This window comes from Penicillium taxi (genome assembly GCF_028828555.1).
Source record: "Penicillium taxi strain IBT 34144 chromosome Unknown utg000004l_segment0_segment0, whole genome shotgun sequence".
Lineage (NCBI taxonomy): Eukaryota > Fungi > Ascomycota > Eurotiomycetes > Eurotiales > Aspergillaceae > Penicillium > Penicillium taxi.
Window position 1 is genome coordinate 170,711 of NW_026643206.1, and position 18,218 is coordinate 188,928.

Consider the following 18,218-nt stretch of genomic DNA (forward strand, 5'->3'; position numbering starts at 1 on the left):
GACCTCGACAAAACCCGGTCAATAACATTGTTACATTGTCATCCATGGATATTTCATGCGTTCAGGCGAGAACGTTCCGTCTTCAGGGGCCCCCTAACCAGGCTTTGGAATACCACACATACAGGAGTCAATGATGAGAACCTCGGAAGTCATGCTTGTGTCACGAACCAGCATTTCCCCTGTCGTCTAGGACCTTATAAAAAATTTCGAGATCTTATCCACATTTACCCCATGAGGAATTTGGAGGTTTAGTGTAAGTCTAGGTGAAAAAATGCATGTCTTCTATGCGCTAGCTGCTACCGGGGTCAATTTAGGCATAACATCCAAACCAGATTCATAGATCAGATACGAATAGTCCGCAGCATGTCCACACCCATGAATTCGGAGAGTCTCAAGCGTAGGAGGCAGATGGTCAATAAGGTTGAAGGACTCTACACCTAATTCGGCCCTTACCGTCTCCTTTGTCCCGAGTAAAGTAGCATAGAGTATAAAACCCCAGGTTTCAGGCGCTTGATCCTAGGAAAATTCTTTAATGAGGTATCAGACTGACACATAATACTAGATTTCCACCATCTGGATCCAATCGTCCAAGCTCACCGCTCTTCTGTAGATACCAAAGAGTGAACAAGACTAGGTTTCCTATAGTTGGTAGATCGGGGAGGCGGGAGTCCGTCTTCGACAGTTCAAGTTCCAGTCTTGGAAGCAACCGCCTTAATCGCTGGTAATTTCCGAGCCATATTCAACCGAAAGGAGTATTGGTCTTCCATATACTACGCGAACTCCTCACCTGGGCAGAGAATCTTCAAGGCGGAAGCTGATGTTTTGTAGAATTTGGCAGCATAGGATATCGGGTGTAGAGGCACGACGCAGTAATCCGTCAAGGAGACTGCTTTTTCCCCATCCACCTTGACCGCGTAATCAATATATTGAGGTCGATTTGAGATTAGGAACAGCTGCAACTAAAGGTGCAAAAAGAACATCTTTGAACTAAAGTGTTTTCATGCTAAGATCTATATCTATTTTTTACTGGCGAAAACTCAAAATAACGGGGGTTGCAGATCTCGAAATAGTGAAGTGAGTCCAGCGGTATTTCATGCAATCATAAATAAAACAGATTCACAGCCGAGATATCCTCAATCGTATGTGTGAGCCTACTAATATCTTCAAGGGAAAGCTCTAATTTTTGGCCCTTTCAAGTCCTATTTAACCAAGATCCGTATATGTCTACTTGGTGAAGATGACTTCAGACTTTCAAGGAGGAAGCTCATAAAATTGCAAGCAGTTTGTCCAGCTATAGAGCGGTCTACAGGCACTTATCTCGACTGAGCTGCCACCAACACAATGACTCAATATGGGTTCAGGAAAAAAAAAAAAAAGAAAGGATTCACAGGATCTCCGGTGTAATGATTTTACTAAGTGACATGTCAACTTTTAGCTACGATATCCTCATTCACAAGATGAAAAGAGCAATAGCTGCCTTTACTAACTGCACGCTGATTAGGTCTCACCGATCACGTGACGCGACTGCAGCCCTGGAGAGTTCACTGTATGAACCCAGTTTGTAAATTACTCAGCCTGACCATGAATGCTTTGACAAAAACAGTGGTAGCTACAACGGGAAATCCCACCATATGAGCATTGGGAGTCAAAAACATATTCTACTTAGGTACGGAGTAGTCCAGAGTTGACCAGTCAAAACAATAAGTGAAATGGTCGATGTCACAAATGAAGTTGAAACCTGGAATCCTTAAATGACTAAGATTCAAGTCTCAGGTTTACGTCCAAGCTAGAATGGTATGTTACCGTTCCATCAATTGTGCAGATTGCACCCAGGTTGAGTCCTTGAAGCGCCATGGAGAGATATTACAGTTAACGGGTATAGATACTCCCTAGATACAGAGTACCCCAGGGCTAACTCGGTCCATACAGATCCCAGTCCAATTGAAACAATTAAAAAATGGCCTAGAACAAATATAAGCCTATACGAATGAGGCAAAGTGGCCAACCTTGCAATCCAAACTAAGAATTCATCAGCCCTAAAACGAGGATCTATGATAAGGAATACGAATCTCACAAGGCTGTTAGATGATTTAAAAATAAGTATATGCTTTTAATTGAGGCTGATGGGCTAATTAACGTTCTCGGAGGTTTTTGTCCCGTTTTCTTCGTTTTCTTCGTTCTAGATGGCTAGGATTGCGCCTGCATATGTTAGTTTCAGATTCCCAACACTCTGATAGGCTCATCATGTCGAAATTAATGGCGATAATGGAAGCAAGGTAAGAGCCGGAGAACGTGAATAAGCATTTGAATTGAAATAATGACGGTATATCGTTTTTAGAGCTACTGGAAAAGTGGATAGAAGTAAAAAAGTGAAGTAAATAAAATTGACATGAAATGAGGATAAATGAAGATAAATGCATAACCTTGGAGCCTGAACTGAACCGTTCGAAACCTGGAACCGGCCTTGATCTCGTTTTCTGTTGTTTCTCCGACTCTAACCACCAACCTTGTGCCATTTTATTTCGCCTTTCCCTTTCCCCTTCCCCCATGAGCTATGTATACAATCCCAAACATAGGAAATAGCAACAGAAAAAAAAATCATATAACAGTATCACCATGATTCATCAAAAACATAGAAACCAAAAAAGAGTAGTATAACAGTATCAACTACTAACACGGCGATGGATCCGACGCACATGGTCCTTCATATTGTCGACACGGCTGAAGACCCGCCCGCAGCCATCCCAGTCACAGACAATACCAGGATTATGCTTCGCCTCGTGCCGTGCGCGGTCCTTCTTGCTGGAGAAACCACCCTGTCGGGACTGCGGGCAGTTCTCATGTCGACAAAACAGATGTTTGCGGTGACGGTTGAAATGCTTCCTCAGATCACAGCCGCGGCGAAAAAGGGATTGTGATGTACATCCAGGGTGGGCGCATCGCCAGGCACCGTCACCGGTTGGAATACCGTAGCGGGATAGATCGGTCCGGTTGGAAGAGGGGGAATCCTGTCGCGTGCCAACGCTAGATAAGGAAGATTCGAAGTCGGAAAAGGTGGTTGGAGCTGGCGAGGTGCTCATTACAGATGAAGTGGATGTTGCGGTTGTGGGGTATGAGGGGGACAGGTAGAATTCTTGGGATTGCGTGGATCTTAAACAGGGAACGCCAGCGTTGTAGATCGGTTGGGGGAGCCATTCTGATGTCTCGTAGTGAGTGTCTACGTCGTGAATGTCGCTCAGAGCTGGGTAGATTGCGTTTTGGGGTTGTATCCCCGCTGGATATGAGAGTGGTCTGGATTGAGGGATAGATGTGGGCTGGTAGAGGCCTCTGATGAGACCACTGTCCATGCACCATTTATCGATCTCTTGAGGAGTATATCCTGATGCTTGAAATTGCTGCGGCATAGACATGGAGGGTTGGGCGGGACCAAAGTCGTAGTATGGATGCATAAATGGCGTTGTAGAAGCAGCAGTATGAGTAGCAGTAGAGTAGACCGGGTCAATCGAGGTATTAGACCAAGTGACAGACGAGTTCCGCTCTGATAGATAGGTTTCCGGGGCCAGATACATAGGTGTTACAGATTCAGCACGGGTGGGGATGTACCCTGGGGATTGAAGGGTGACTGGATGAGCCCCAGACGATGAGCGACCAGGGATCTCCGTCAGGCCCGCCGGCAGATGCGGTTGCCCCATCGGACTATTGTCAGAATAGGATGGAGCCGTGTATCTCCCGGTACTCCGTCTATTTAACATGCCAGGCAAATCGTTGTTCTCGAATGGATGCTTTCCAGAGTACATGAAGGGACTGGGGTCTAGAGATGTGGAAGAGTAGGAAAGTCGCATATCAGCTGATATGAGTTGAACAACGGGTTGAGACTTAGATTGAAGTCTGGAAGATCGATGTGAGATTCTTGTCGATTTAATCTAACCCAGGTAAGACCGAATTTTTAATCTCAACCTTTGCAGGCGAGTCAAGGCTGAAGGAACTGGCAGATCAATAAACTGGGGAAATTCGTGTCTGTATATTGGAAAGATTGAGGCAGTGCTTCATGACCAGGCGTTCCAGATGTTCGTTTGGGGGGTGAGCAGATCTTGCGTTCAAATTGGCTCAATGTTCACGTTGACTAAGACGAGATAGGCAGGATGGAAGTAGAATATAAGAATGAAAAGGAAACGTCGAAGATTAAGTACGGGGAAAAGCAGAAGAAAAGATATGAATAATGAATCAGATTGCCTAGGCCAAGACCGGGCAAAGGTCTAATATACTTAGAATGGATATGCATAATGATGCATGATTTGGTAGCCTTAGAGGGAAAATAAGAAAAAATAAAAAGAAAGAAAAAGAAAGAAAACGATCGACGTAAGAATCGTCGACGCTGCAGCTTTGGTTACTCACCTAGATAATTGGTCAGCCCTACTTGAGCTGAATCGCGGGCTTCGGGCCTTCAAACTGATGGTATACCGAGGGGCTTAAACAATGTTGATGTTGATAGGCTCCCAGTAAAGGCTAGAGCCCAAAGTACCTTGGCCCTTTCGTAAAAAGCAAGTTGTGGCTACTCCGTATACTTCGCTGCGTCTAACCTATCTTGGCAGGTTATGGTATGCAGGCCCAGATTACTGGGCCATAGTGCGGGATCCACTGGCATTCATGAAGCCACGCGTATTACACAGTAGTTCGGTACAATAGAAGTACTTTCTTAGATCCACAATACTACGGAGACATTTGACATTTCATATTGAAGCCTTAGATAATACCATATGATCATAGATCAATGGGTCAAGTACCTATATAGGTATAGTACGAGTCTTCGTATTACTCAGATCTGTAGTATAAAAAGGCCAGACAAAAGGCCAGACGCAACGTAGTATTCCACATTGTGGCCATGCATAAAGGTTACTCCGTAAGAGGGTAAAGAATATTAGAAGTCAACGTCTAAAACCGACGATATTTACCAGCAGGGATACCCAGGACTAGGGATATCATAATAAGTCATAGTAAGTCATAGTGATAATAACTGGATCATCTGGGATATCAAGAATATCAGCTTTGGTCTGGTTCCCGATGAATCCGTGACCGACCGTGACGGTGTCAGTGACCGACGATTTGAGCCGGCATTCAGATGTGGATAATCCCTGTTCTCAACGGTGAGTGGTCGGATCTGAAAAAAATAGTGCTTATGGAGAATATGAGTGGTCGATGTTGACTTGATGGGTCAAAGCATTAGAAAAACCAAGCGGTGAAAATGAGCCGCATTACTGCATTAACTCCACCTTACATCCGCCCTCTCAAACATTGCCACTTCTAGACTTCTCTTCATACCACTTGGCACTTTCTTCTGATCGCTAAACATCTGGATTAAGCATTTTTATTTTTTGTTTTTGTTTTTATTTTTAATTCTCATGTCTTAATTTCAGATTTAACAACCGTTCTCTGGTCTCCGCAGTAAGCACTTCCCCTTCCCCGTTTTGGACCCCGCCTCAGCCCTGATGCCGATTACCACAGCCTCCTCATCTCGGCGCCTCCGCATCATTAAGTAATGGGGTGGTCTGATAATGTTCTGATCCTTCTCCGCGTTCGATCTCCGGTGTACCCCGGTAGAGAATATAGTGCTGAACCACAAAGATCAAGTCTGAAAAGATCGTGATATTGCCCAGCAGCAACTTAACAGGGTTTCCAGTTATTCCACTCCAGTCATTCTGCAAACTTGAATCGAGAATCAGCTGCAACAGTGACAACACACCTCCTACCAGGTCCATCAGAATCTGGGCGATGCTCCAACCCACTGTGGATTTTCTCTGGTAATTCAACCACGCCTGCGGAATGTATTTGACCACAGTGATGACAAGTTTGGCGTACGATAACGTGTAGATCTAGACAGAGTTTCGGTTCCTGCATTAGATTCGGAATATTTTAAAGGTCGAGAGAGGCGTCGAAAGCCTCACGCTACTCTGGAGTCTGTACTCACCACATCGATCCAGGCCCATGACGAAGGGTCATACCCCTTGTCGGGGCTCGACGCCATAACCATCCAAATGACTAACAGGGGGGCCAAAATGCACCCACCAAACACAAGTGTGATAGGCTTGCTTAGTCTCTGGAATCGTGAGACCTGCAGGCCCCACACACAGGGCCAAAACTGAGAGTAGACAATCAAGCTCAGGATGACGGCATGCACCGCAAATGCTAGATCATTTATGCGAACTGTAGGTTCGGCAGAGAGAGGGTGTCTGGCAGCGTACTGGCTGCGAATTACAGGCGAATAGAGAAAAGCGGCATTGTATATAGTGTAGTAAAAAAATCCCAAGCAATTGATGGTAGGGAAATCGATCGATAGACCAGCTGTTGAACCACGTCGGAAATTGGAGATGGGCTGGGGGTAAAAAGATAAGGACCAAGAAGCCACGCTGTACAAATCTTATCAGGAGCTGGTTCTCTATGAATGGTTCTACCTCTGTCGATTTATTGACATACTATATCCAGCCCAAAAGTCTGTGATTGCTTATATTAGTACTTGTGCAAAAGAGGTCTACGGGTGTCTTCTCTCAAGGGGCTACTTACCGAGACAGAGCCCGGATGAAGAATTCTAGTTGTGGACCCATGATTTGGGCAACGCTCTCTTCAGCAAAGAAAGTCTTACGCTCAGATAGAGAGTGAAAGACTCAGAGCGTGTGGCTCGATGATGCGATCGATGAGAACTATGAGCGATGACATAATCATATTAAAGGCGGTCAGTTCCCGTTGTCCCGGTTATGTGTTTGCACGCTAAACCCAAAGCAGTAGTCAGTTGACATAGGTAACCAGCTCCAGCCGCTTGTTGTCATCCTTGTACCCTTGTTCCCGAGCTCGTCTTCCTCTACATACTGGACCGTTTTCCAATCCCAATCCCCCCCCCTTAACTTGGGAATTTTGATTTCGCTGGCAAATTGTACGACTTTCCCCTCTTCAAATCTTCTGATCGATATCTCGCTTATACAAAACTTACCTCCATAGTGATCAAGCATTCCGATCGAAAAATCCGGTAATCATATTAAAACCCTTAACCACTCGACTGACACGACAGGGCAGACCTGTCACCCCGCATTCCACTCCTTGTCGTTCCCGTCGCATGGTGCATTCTTCGGACCGGAGATCTGAATAGATCTCCTTCGATAAGCCCAACATTCCATATCTTCGAGATCTCACGGAACTACGACAAGTACGGACAAAATGGCCGATTCAGGATTGACTGCTGCGGGGAGCAGTACATATGCTTCAAATACTCTTCATGTGGGAGACGGAACATGGGACACGCAGCGTGACACATTCCTGCTACCTAATTTGATGGGCATAAACTTTGAGACGATGCGATACAATGGTTAGTTGCTTCACTCTTTGATACCGGCCTATCCTCACTAACATTCTTCAAGGCATGGGTAACAGATTCAAGGATATGAGCGGGTATCATTCCATAATTGTGGCACATGCCGTTATTGGTACAATTGTTTTCTTGGGCCTCGTCCCTATCTCGACCCTCATCGTTCGATACTACTCTCGCTGGAATCCTTACTGGGCATTCAAGCTTCACGCGTGGTTTCAAGTGCTCACACTGCTCCTATCAACTGTGGTTTTCATGTTAGGCTGGTTTGCCGTTGGCCCGAAGAGAAGCCTGACCAATCCACACCATGGAATTGGCCTGGCAATCTATGTCATGGTTATCTTCCAAGTGCTCTGGGGCTGGTGGGTCCACAAGAGAGAAAGGAATAAGATGCGGCATCGCGTTCCGCTGAAACTAGTGGTGAGTCGCTTAGTGATTATATCTACCTACCTCAATTCTCACTGGTTATGTAGATCCATCGATGGCTTGGTCGAGCATTGCTTCTTCTGGGGATCGTTCAGATACCACTGGGATTGACACTCTATGGTTCTCCAAAAGTGCTGTTCATTCTATTTGCTCTCGCAGCATTCGCATATTTGGTAATATTCTTTATCCTCTCGTATCTTTACGATGATGAGGGATACCAGGTGGCTAGTGAAAGCCGGCTCAGCCATTATGAGGGTCCATCAGAAGTGAGTGAAGATCACCCGCGTCCAGGCGGCGGTGGCCTTGGAGGGGCCCTGGCTGCAGGTACTTTGGGTGCAGCATTAGCGTCAATGTTTCGACGGCGATCTAGACGCACAAGCCAAGTGTACGAAGAGTCGCGTGTTACCCTTTCGGACGAAAAATACTCGGATGCATCGTCTCGGTCCTCTCATCACGACGGCTGGGGCAAAAAGCTTCTTGGCCTGGGGGCACTAGCCGGTGCTGGTATGCTTGCAAAGAGTTGGTGGGATCGCCGAAGAGATCGCGAAGATGATACTGAATCAGGACGCTATCGGCCCGCTCATTCACGACATGATAGCTACAGCGAAGAGTCTATTAGTCGGTTGGAAGATCATCCACCAGAACCCACCCATCACACACCACTTAATCGTCCTCCGAGTCGTGTGCCGAGCAGAAGTCAGAGCCCTGGCTCATCCTACTACTACAACAGTACATACCTCACTGATCCGGAGCCCCGGCGCACCTCCCATGGCCTGCGCAACGGCCTACTTGGTGCAGGTGCTTTCCTGGGCTTGAAGAAGCTGTTCGGTGGCAAGGGCGATGCTGAAAAACGCAGAATCGCAGAAATCCGCCGTCGTGAGGAGGAGGACGAGCAGCTCCAAAGAGCAAACAGCAAGCGGCGAACACATTCAACAGGCATTCCTCAACGACGCCGACCCAGCTCCTACACTGACAGCGACCTCACTCCAACCGATTTAGCTCCACTACCCCCTCGCCAGCCATCATATGGCTCCACTTTGACGGCTGATCCTGTCGCAACAGGTGCTTTGCTCAATAGCCACTCAGATCTTCCTCCCGCCCCTCCTACCCACCAGAATGGGTCTGGTGAGAGACCCTCCTCCCGCCATGGATCGGGGATGATTTCCGATGCGGCCATAGGTGCAGCTGCAGGTGCAACCCTAGGCGCCGCGACCAGTCATCGTCGCAGCAGCAGCATAAGCCGCCGCGAAGAGAGCCGCATTCGTGACGAGAGTCGTCACCGAGAAGAGAGCCGCCATCGCGAAGAAAGCCGTCGCCGCGAAGAGCAAGTCCAGTCTCCACCCGTATCATTGAAAGTCAAGATGCATAACGACGGTCGCCATGTGACCCTGCGACGACTGACAGAAGAAGAAGCAGCCGCAAGTCGCGAGGCACGTCGGCGAGAGCGAAGAGGCTCTCGCCGTCGCTCAGACAGTGCAAGCTCTCTATCTGGCGACGACCGCACCAATGATCGCTGGCGTCGTGTGGAAGAGTTAGAGCGCCGACAGCATGAACAGATGCAACGGCAACAAGCCGCGGCTGCAGCATCTGCCGCTCCATCTGGCAGTCTCCACATGCCACCACCGCCCCCAGCCCCTCATCTCGCTCCATCGAATATGCCATATGGCCAGAGTAGCATTACGTCGCCGACATGGACAGGCGACGAAGGCAGTGGATCCTACGCCAATAATCGCCGGCGCCGGCGCGCAGAGCGAGCCAGGGACCGACAAGATAGACAGCAACAGCGTGGTGTGGAGTTTGAGTGAAATTCTTAAGGTTTGAACGGCTTGCTGAGCTTTTTTTTTTTTTTCTTCCCTTTTTCATGTCCCTTTCCCTTTTTTTTTCTGCCCACCTGTCCTGGAATATTGGGATGGCTTTACGACCTTGTATAAAACGCTTGTTTCCGGTTTGAATCTACGTTGATACCTAGATATGATTAGTCTCATGTCTGATTGTTGTCTATTTCTTTCTTTTATGGATATGATTTTTTTTTTTTTTTTTTTTGAATGGAGATGGAAATATCAATAACTAGGGGGGATATCTTTGGTTTTACGTGTCTTACGATTAAATATTTTTCTGAATTTCTTATTATATTCGTATAGAATTACCGTATAACCTTGCAACACTAGGGACTGCTTCTTGAGTCATAAAATATGGTTCATAGTTGAACGACAAGCTGTGAGACCAAACTCCCCCAACGCTGATCGTAACACATATGGTTCATAAGTCGTGGGTGTAAGCATCGTGGGTATAATATGTATACTAGTAGTATGCAAACCAGCATAAGGCATACAGGCGTGCGAGTAGTTGGTGATCGTTGGATAGAAGGCATTATTGTGTCCTCCAAGGCATACACATACAGTCGATGTATCAGTTAGTAATGGGAGCTTTTAGAACCACTTCGGTCCTTGTCGATCTGGGTTTGGCCAGACACCAAGAAGCAAACCCCAGAAAGCACCGAAGTCGTGATCGTAGTGAGCCCGCAGGCCAAGCAGGCTGAGCAAATAGTTGACCAGTCTGGTAATCCAAGACCAAAAAAGCGTAACAATGCTGAGAGTTACTCGACCTTCGTGGGAATGACTCAGTCTCTCCATGACAGAGACTACATTGAGTAGAAGCCGTATCAAGTAGGGTGGCAGAGGAATATGCAAAAACACACCAGATGTTAACGGGCGATTGCCCACATAACTATCTCGAGGGAAAGTCTGCAGAGTTTCTTTACAGATCATTGGAGATTGGAACTGCAAATATGCCAAGGGGCGGGGATGAGACCCAAACTGGACTCGGTACAGTGTAACTTCGAAATTGACAAAGTAATCCCTGTATTTGTCTTTGCAGGTACAAGGGATTTGCACCAGAGCCTTTGATAACTCGGGAACGTGTGGCTGTGGAGTGACCTGGCTTGTCATTGAAGATCCTCCATCCTGCCCAAGGATTTTAGAAAGGGGTGAGAAGCAAATGTCTGGCTGTCGGTTCATTGCTTTCATCGGGGGCTGAGTAGTTTTCACGGGGCTGCTATGTAGAGGACTGCCTTGTTTGGGACATGAAATTGCGTCTCTCCAATTCTCTTTGTATTTCTTTTGCTGATAGGAACTGATATAGTCTTGTTCCAGCTCCACTGAAGGCAAAAGTTGTTGCTGTGAAGAAGACTGGAAAGGCGAGGTAGCTGGAGAGAGCTGAACACATAATTCACCAAATGATATCATCGGAGAGATACGTCGGTCGCAAGAATCTATTTCTGAGGATCCAGTCTGAGAAGAAAACTCCAGTGAGGCACTGCGTTGCCGAATACTGGAACTCTTGACCCCCTCGCCAACGTCATACAATAAGCTTTCCTCAGGTTTATCGTGAAACCAGTTGATATCCAACTGCTGCATCTGTGGAGCAAAGCTGATGCGCTTGTGGACTGTGGAATGGTAGGACGCTTCACCAGGAATAGGGCTGTCAAATTCTGCAGGAGTGTTCTGCGGATTCATGGGTTCGCAGGTCCCATCCAAATATTTATCCATGCCGACATTCGATTTGAGAGTGGAAAACTGATTCCGACCACTTGCGTACGGCTTGCTGGTGCTAGCAGACAGCGATTGCTTTTTTCGCTTCATGTCAAGCTCCAGAGGAGTCAACTCACGTTCGTAGAAACGTTGCTCGTGGCTTGGAAGGTCACTGATTTCAAGTACAGATGAAAAGAACGGACTGAGAATATAATCAATAGGCGAGTCAACTTCAGAGACACGAGGATCACTCCTGCCTAGAGGATACCTCATTGAATGCATGGTTGATGGTAAGTAATTGAATATGTGAGAAAACGAAGGCGAGAACGCGGACTCAAAACACAAAACAAAAACAAAAAAGAGGACAGTCAGCAAGTGCGGAAATCACGACCCAAATGTAATGACCCCAGAATTTACTACCAAGGAAGGAACGATTTGAAGCAATAAGTGAAAATTGCTATAATTCTACAGGTTCAAGAGAGATTGAAGTGCGCGAGTATATGTACATCTATTTGACATGGGCCTGCAGAGTCTCCAGAACCTGTTCATAATAAAGTGGTTAGTAAATGGTCTGGAGGTTGGAAACAGATGAACGGTCATACCTCAAGCTCAATCTTGGCCTCAGCAATGTCAAGCTCGCTGCCGCTGCCGCTGGCAATCTTCTGGGCCTCGGCGATCTGGGAACGGATGGCCTACAATTGGACGGGTTAAAATTTTATATTATGAGTACGATCTTTTCGAAGCCTACCTCAGCGCTGAAGTCCTCAAGAGCGTAGCCCTCGACGGCGTTGATGCTCAGCTGAGAGTCGGGCTGAACAACAGCAAATCCACCGGACACTATCAAGAAAAAGTCGTTAGCCATTTATCCATCCGCATTGTGGACTCGGTACCGTGCAACAAAGTTTCAAGGGCACGAAGGTTGGCACGTACGGAAGAACTGCTTGGTGGCGCCGCCCTCCTCAATGATCTCAACAACACCGGGCTGCAGCTGCTCAATGGAGGGAACGTGGTTGGCGAGAACACCCATCTCACCGGAGGCGGCGGGGAGGTTGACCTGGGTCCTGTTGTCGCAAAATATTTGTCAGTATACAGGGATCGGTGTAAGCGGTCGCAATGGCACGGGGAGAGGAGACGAACACGCCAGTGGAGCGGTAGATGACCTATAAAAGAAGCAGATGTTAGTCCAGATGCCATCGAGCCAAAATGTTCAATCAAGCGGGGCTTCAGCGTACCTTGTGAGGCAGGGTCAGGGACAGCTTAATGTTCTCGGAGACAGCCTCAGCGTATCCGCGGCGCTGGATGGGAGCGCGGAACATGGCAGGAGTAGCCCGCATGGCGGAGCGAGCAAAGCGGAAGGAGTTCATGATGACAATGGTGGGAGGAGAGGAGATGCGAAGACTTGCGGTAATCCCTCTTGAGGTTGCGATGCAAAGGTCGAAGTCGGAACGCCGGGTTGTTCCCTAGTGTCCAGATCACGTGTATCTTCTACCCGGCATAATCCATTTGTTTAATTTTTATGGCTTCCTTGACTGCAGGACAGAACATTTTATTGGGTTAGAAGAAGACAAGACTATCCAATTGGTGATTCTTTAATATTACAGGAACTGTTTCCAAATTGTAAACCCGAATGTGTGAGTTTCTTACTTAGTGCGATAGCAAATGATGAGCTAGGAATTAGTCGGGTTCGTATAGTGCGGGCTCTGGGTTCCTATAGAGCTTTTGAATTGACTCTTAATGCTTTCATGGTAAGCTTCCATCACATAACACCCACTATGTCATACCTGTAAATGAACTGGGCCTTCAGACTTGTACATGTACTATGTAGTAGTAAATAGCTTTGAGTGGAGTCACGTCCCGTGACCTAGGGCGGTGTAGACTCTTTTTTAGAATACTACAGAGTAATATCCTCGATATCTCTGTTCTGAGTGCCGAATATAGCTATCAATTGATTGTGGCTGCTCAGACAGCCCAGATATCGTACATTTTTATTCAAGATTAACCAGGGAGGGTGTGGACTTGTCGATGCATCATTGAACCAAGTATGGAGCAGGAAATTGAAGACTTGAAGAATTGAAAAAAAATCCAAAATTCAAAATCTAAGGGTTGAATTTCACTGGAAGACTTGACGAATAAAATATTCGCGTTTAAACTTGCGTCTATAAATTGAAATTATAGAGGAATCACGCTGTATAAGTAATCCGTAATTAACTATGCAGGTGATAGAGATGAAGTGATAGAGTCCGTGCACTCGCTTACGAAATCCCACACAAAAAAAGCCCGTAGCCGACCTCTCCATTTAGGCCCGTTTCGGCAGCCTCCTCCTACTCTCACCATCCCGTCCAACAAAATCCGTTAAGATGGCCAGTACGTTCTACTCTCGCAAATTGCTCGATCAGCACTCGCCATGAAGAAATTAACCAATTACTGACACTCTTCGCGCTCTACAGAGTCTAAGAACGCGTCCCAGCACCACCGCAGCCAGAAGGCTCACCGTAACGGGTCCGTATCCTCCCCAATACCGATCTCGATCTCTCGAACTTGAAATATCGATTACTGCAAGGAGAATATTATGGAATCGGGGAATTCAGTCCGACGGTTGAACCGGGTGTGATGTCTCACTCTCAAGATAAATTCTTGAGGGTATCTGCCCAGTTTAACGGTAGCCTCTGGATTTTTTGCCAAATACTCTCCATCGCTCGAATACATCTCAGCAAGGAACTAAATCGCTAATATTCATCATTCATATAGTATCAAGAAGCCCAAGACCAACCGTTACCCTTCCCTCAACGGTGTTGACCCCAAGTTCCGCCGTAACCACCGTCACGCTCTCCACGGAACCATGAAGGCCCTCGTACGTGAATCAGCGACACTATCCCTATGACACATGCAACAGTCTACTGACAACCCTAACAGAAGGAGCGCAAGGAGGGTAAGCGTGAGGTCGCATAATTTTGGACGAGATTGAAAATTGGGAAAACAGGAGTGGAAAATGGAACGTCCGAATACCATAACGTGCGATGATCAAAGAATGGTCCGCTGTGTCGATTAGGCCTGGTTTCTGCTTGTTCCTTATGCGGCAGAACGTTCCAGATTTGAGATTCAGAAATCAACAGGCTTAAATTCGATATCCCGCCGCGGTACCAATCCCTGAACGGGACAGCAACTTCTTCTCCGTCTGTCCTTTTTCTGCATTCTTACTCTCTAGTTCCTCTTTGGGCTTGCAGTGGCCCGCCTCGCTTTCGAGAAATATCTCGAATATTTCTCCCTTACCTTTTCCCGGCATATGTGTGTACAGCAACGTGCCTCTCATGCGCGCTTGCTGAAGGATTTTTTCTATTACGTGCCAAGATCAAACTGCCCTCCGTTTTACATTTGTCACCCTCCATACCTTTCGATGGTAAGAGGGGGTGCGAAAATGGACGGTCACATCCCCGTAAGCAGTAGCGTTCTTAGTTCTTATTCAATCATGGTTCAAGTTCGATATCTCAAATGACAAGATATTTCTTCCTATTTATACTTTCCAAACGATCAATTTCTTGTCAAATCCACCACTGATCATCCACTCCTCTTGCTCCGCTTCATTCCCATTGACATTGACGTATCCCGCCCAGATAGTCCGTACCTTACATCCCGGCTCATGGCCATCCTTCAGCGTGGCAATCAATTTGCCCGTCTTGGTCTCAATACCTCGAATAACGCCGTCATCGCCATTAACCCAAACTCCAGATCCGTCCGGCCGCCAAGCCACCTGTGGCGTGGAGTACTCGGTTTGTGGTGCAAATGTATTGGCCTGTACTAAGATGGCCGCATCCTCGCGGTTGTGTAGCTGCAAGGCCTCTAAGGCCTGCGAAGCCTGCGTCACTGGCTCTGAAACTGCGTCGGTAACCAAAGTCTTGCTTGGGAATAATAGCCGCACAATCATCACCTTCAGGTGTGGTAAAGTGGAAGTAGCAACCGCCAGTAGCCCGCGGTCATGGGGGCTCAGTGCCATATACGCCGGCGAGAAAGCAACCCAGGTGTTAGAGTGAGGTGCCAGGTTCTGACGTCCGAGTAGATCACACTCAGGTACAGATGATCCTTGGATTGAGTCGTTATCAGTCTTTGACGGGTATTCTACTTGGTAATAGTAGATATGGGTTGAATCACGACGTGAAACAAGCAGCAGCAGCTCGTCTGAATTGATATGGCGTACAAAAAGCAGGGACTCTGGGTTGGTAGTTGTTTTGATGCATGCAACAGGTTCTCCGATCACAATAGAGGACGTATCACTTTCTCCAGCGGGGATAGAGATCTGATATATTAAGATTTTTGCATCCCATCCAGCAGTTGCAAGCCAGATTTTCTTCGGTGAATTAGAATCACCCTGTTCTTCGTAGGCCACAACCTTTACAGCGTATTTCATATGGTCTTTGCGAGTATCTAGGACATGCGCCCCATCCTGAAGCAGTAAATGCCCAGACATGTTGGTCATGAGAATGTATCGACCTTGGAGGATCACATACGAAAGTACGGGCGAGTCAGACAGCCCAGAGAAAGAGGCAAATGCTGGGTTGCCAACTTCGGTTTTCAACAGGTGAACCCGTCGGTCTGCACCCGTAGAGATGATGAACGGCTGACCTGTACTATTCTCGTCATCTTGGGGCTTCTGCCACACCTCTACTGAGGCAGCGAGAAGATTTGATGATGTCGGTGTTTCTACAATCGTTGGTGTAGATGGTGCTAAGTATGTATCAGCTCAGATAAATTGACCAGTGAAGAAAGTGACCCAAAGAGGTCTGAGGTCTTACCTGGAGTACTCCAAAGATTATCCGGCTCTTTGCTCTGGCCATATCGTTCAAAGTTCACGCTGTGGTCAAAGGCTCTTTTCTCCTCTAGTAGATTTTGAATAGTCCAGCCGTTCGTGTCATCGCCCGAAGATTGCCCCACGTCTGGTTCAAGCTCTGCCTCTCGGATAAGGGCCTGCAAAGTCTCCGTATAATTGTTGGTTCGCAGGTATCTAGCGACCAGAGCGCTTGTGAGCGTATCTATTGTGTTGGGGGACGACATTATGTATCGCGAGACGTTGTCAGAGCATTAAGCGGCTAGCGTTGAGGCTTGAACTTCGGCAAGCCTCAATGATTCCTCATTACCCATACTCCGCAGTCTGATTCCGCTACAATTATTTGATTCCTGAGCTCATGATTAATTAAAATTAGGAAATCAAAAACTTCAATTCCGTCTGATATCAATCACTTGCGACCTTTTTGAAACTTTTACCTAATTAATCTGTCAAATTCCACCCCCAATATTGTGATGACCGGTGAGGTACTTAGTACAATCAACTGCGATCCATAGATAAATATACCTAATTATCAATTACTTTACTCACCATAGAAGTAAAATTGCCATCGTAGACTCCATTAGGATGAAAAAAGCCGGTTCATAGCCCTGGAAGTCTCGCGATGGAGGATGCATTTGAAGTGATCGGCCTCTAAGGCCTTCGATTTCATAAAGAGCAATGAAAATTCGGGCGCAGTTTGCATTGCAGGTGCCCTTCACGATTGACCAAATGCATTCAATACCTATAGGCCTCCAGTGGTGTTTAGGTAGGTAACCCAGCGTCACCAGAAAGAGGTTTCGGTTCCTCATTTCTTTACACTATTTGATAGCTTAGCCCGAAGGCCCCAATCCTGAGAAGTTTCTTGAGATAACTGAAATATTGGTCTACTATAGAAATAAACAACATACAAGATATCCAAGCTTGTTTCAAATCTATTTACAAATGTACCTACCCAGGTAGATATCCTTAAGTCTATCTCATATATCCATCATTTAGACTGGGTCGCTTTCCAACAATTGGAAATCTTCGTCCAATATTGATCAGGGTGCATTCTTCCATGTCCGACGTGTAGAGAGCCTTCAAACAACTCCATCTCAACCGGGTAGCCCAGTCTCTTCACTTCAGCGGCATTGGCCTCCAGATCTTCCCACCAGATAATCTGATCTTCCTTCGAATAGAGATAGAGCCTGGTAGAATCGGTCGAGGCTATGCCGTGATCATTCAAGATTCGCGTGGCCCAATTTCCTGAGGGCTCAAGGCCGCGTAACCGCTCCCATGCCCAATTGGCCCAGAGGAACGTATACCACAGGGCGTGCGTGACGATAAAGGGCCAAGGGAAGAACTTAGCTGTTCCCACTGCCATCGCTCGTGACCAGCGACCGACCTGGGACGCAAAGTTCAGACCTCCAGGAGTTGAATCACAAACGAGAAGCGGATGCGGGAGAGTCTTGTCAGTACCATGTCGTCGCTGATATGCAACTGCCACTGCTGCAAGGAAGATACCGCCAGTATTGGACATGGCATGGAAAAGTACTCTCTCCTCGTCGGTACCATCGCCGGTTGGAGTTGGGAAGACTAGATCAATCACGGGTTTCATAGCTTCAACCCTAGCTTCTAGCTGTTGGTTTGATGCTTGCATCGTACTTGATAGTACAACGATGATCCGTGAGGATGGAAAGAGTTCATGGAAGCCGTCCGAGTACTTGGAAACGTGCTTTGGCATGCCATCACCCCAGCCAAGAATCACGATAGTAGTTGGCTCATCTGCTGGGACAGGCTTGACCCTCTCATCATTGCGAAGATAAACCCGATCAGTGATTGGCGTGAAGCCGGGGAATGGCACTGGTTTAGTAGCCATTGTATATATGGTGATAGACTGGATGCTATTTGAGGTTTTAACTAACCTGGCACTCCTGTAATCCGCCGACTTTACAAATAAAAGTCAGCAGAGATACCTTTCACGGCATGTCCGATTCCGTTGGGAATTTTAGAAAAGAGCATCTCGGCGCTATCGTGAGTGGGTCGTTGGGATGTAAGCATGGCGAATGAAATCCTTGATTTTTCTGATGTACCTCGGCATATTTAGTCG

At 47.0% G+C, this 18,218-nt stretch overlaps 8 protein-coding genes across 8 annotated transcripts; 2 read left to right on the forward strand and 6 right to left on the reverse strand.

The window, feature by feature from the left end:
- Nucleotides 1-2,663: 2,663 nt before the first annotated feature.
- N7495_004976 (putative C2H2 transcription factor) lies at nucleotides 2,664-3,692 on the reverse strand (the record flags this gene model as incomplete). The annotated part of the gene is made up of 1 exon (XM_057207627.1): nucleotides 2,664-3,692. The coding sequence occupies one exon, from the start codon at nucleotides 3,690-3,692 to the stop codon at nucleotides 2,664-2,666; it is 1,029 nt and encodes a 342-aa protein (XP_057061401.1).
- A 1,815-nt stretch (nucleotides 3,693-5,507) lies between these two features.
- N7495_004977 (putative L-cystine transporter) lies at nucleotides 5,508-6,599 on the reverse strand (the record flags this gene model as incomplete). Its single annotated transcript, XM_057207628.1, has 3 exons — nucleotides 5,508-5,870; nucleotides 5,966-6,404; nucleotides 6,559-6,599. 3 exons carry the CDS (start codon nucleotides 6,597-6,599, stop codon nucleotides 5,508-5,510), a joined length of 843 nt encoding a protein of 280 aa, XP_057061402.1.
- Nucleotides 6,600-7,206: 607 nt separating this feature from the next.
- Nucleotides 7,207-9,585, forward strand: N7495_004978 (uncharacterized protein; the record flags this gene model as incomplete). The annotated part of the gene is made up of 3 exons (XM_057207629.1): nucleotides 7,207-7,354; nucleotides 7,407-7,774; nucleotides 7,828-9,585. The coding sequence occupies 3 exons, from the start codon at nucleotides 7,207-7,209 to the stop codon at nucleotides 9,583-9,585; spliced, it is 2,274 nt and encodes a 757-aa protein (XP_057061403.1).
- Nucleotides 9,586-10,209: 624 nt separating this feature from the next.
- N7495_004979 (uncharacterized protein) lies at nucleotides 10,210-11,592 on the reverse strand (the record flags this gene model as incomplete). Its single annotated transcript, XM_057207630.1, has 1 exon — nucleotides 10,210-11,592. The coding sequence occupies one exon, from the start codon at nucleotides 11,590-11,592 to the stop codon at nucleotides 10,210-10,212; it is 1,383 nt and encodes a 460-aa protein (XP_057061404.1).
- Nucleotides 11,593-11,818: 226 nt separating this feature from the next.
- N7495_004980 (F1F0 ATP synthase subunit delta) lies at nucleotides 11,819-12,674 on the reverse strand (the record flags this gene model as incomplete). Its single annotated transcript, XM_057207631.1, has 6 exons — nucleotides 11,819-11,851; nucleotides 11,913-12,002; nucleotides 12,059-12,147; nucleotides 12,241-12,371; nucleotides 12,448-12,470; nucleotides 12,543-12,674. 6 exons carry the CDS (start codon nucleotides 12,672-12,674, stop codon nucleotides 11,819-11,821), a joined length of 498 nt encoding a protein of 165 aa, XP_057061405.1.
- Nucleotides 12,675-13,667: 993 nt separating this feature from the next.
- N7495_004981 (60S ribosomal protein eL29) lies at nucleotides 13,668-14,259 on the forward strand (the record flags this gene model as incomplete). Its single annotated transcript, XM_057207632.1, has 4 exons — nucleotides 13,668-13,674; nucleotides 13,758-13,809; nucleotides 14,059-14,161; nucleotides 14,224-14,259. The coding sequence occupies 4 exons, from the start codon at nucleotides 13,668-13,670 to the stop codon at nucleotides 14,257-14,259; spliced, it is 198 nt and encodes a 65-aa protein (XP_057061406.1).
- A 562-nt stretch (nucleotides 14,260-14,821) lies between these two features.
- Nucleotides 14,822-16,356, reverse strand: N7495_004982 (uncharacterized protein; the record flags this gene model as incomplete). Its single annotated transcript, XM_057207633.1, has 2 exons — nucleotides 14,822-16,029; nucleotides 16,098-16,356. The coding sequence occupies 2 exons, from the start codon at nucleotides 16,354-16,356 to the stop codon at nucleotides 14,822-14,824; spliced, it is 1,467 nt and encodes a 488-aa protein (XP_057061407.1).
- A 761-nt stretch (nucleotides 16,357-17,117) lies between these two features.
- On the reverse strand, nucleotides 17,118-17,987 carry N7495_004983 (TMEM53 family protein; the record flags this gene model as incomplete). Its single annotated transcript, XM_057207634.1, has 1 exon — nucleotides 17,118-17,987. The coding sequence occupies one exon, from the start codon at nucleotides 17,985-17,987 to the stop codon at nucleotides 17,118-17,120; it is 870 nt and encodes a 289-aa protein (XP_057061408.1).
- Between the last annotated feature and the right edge of the window lie 231 nt (nucleotides 17,988-18,218).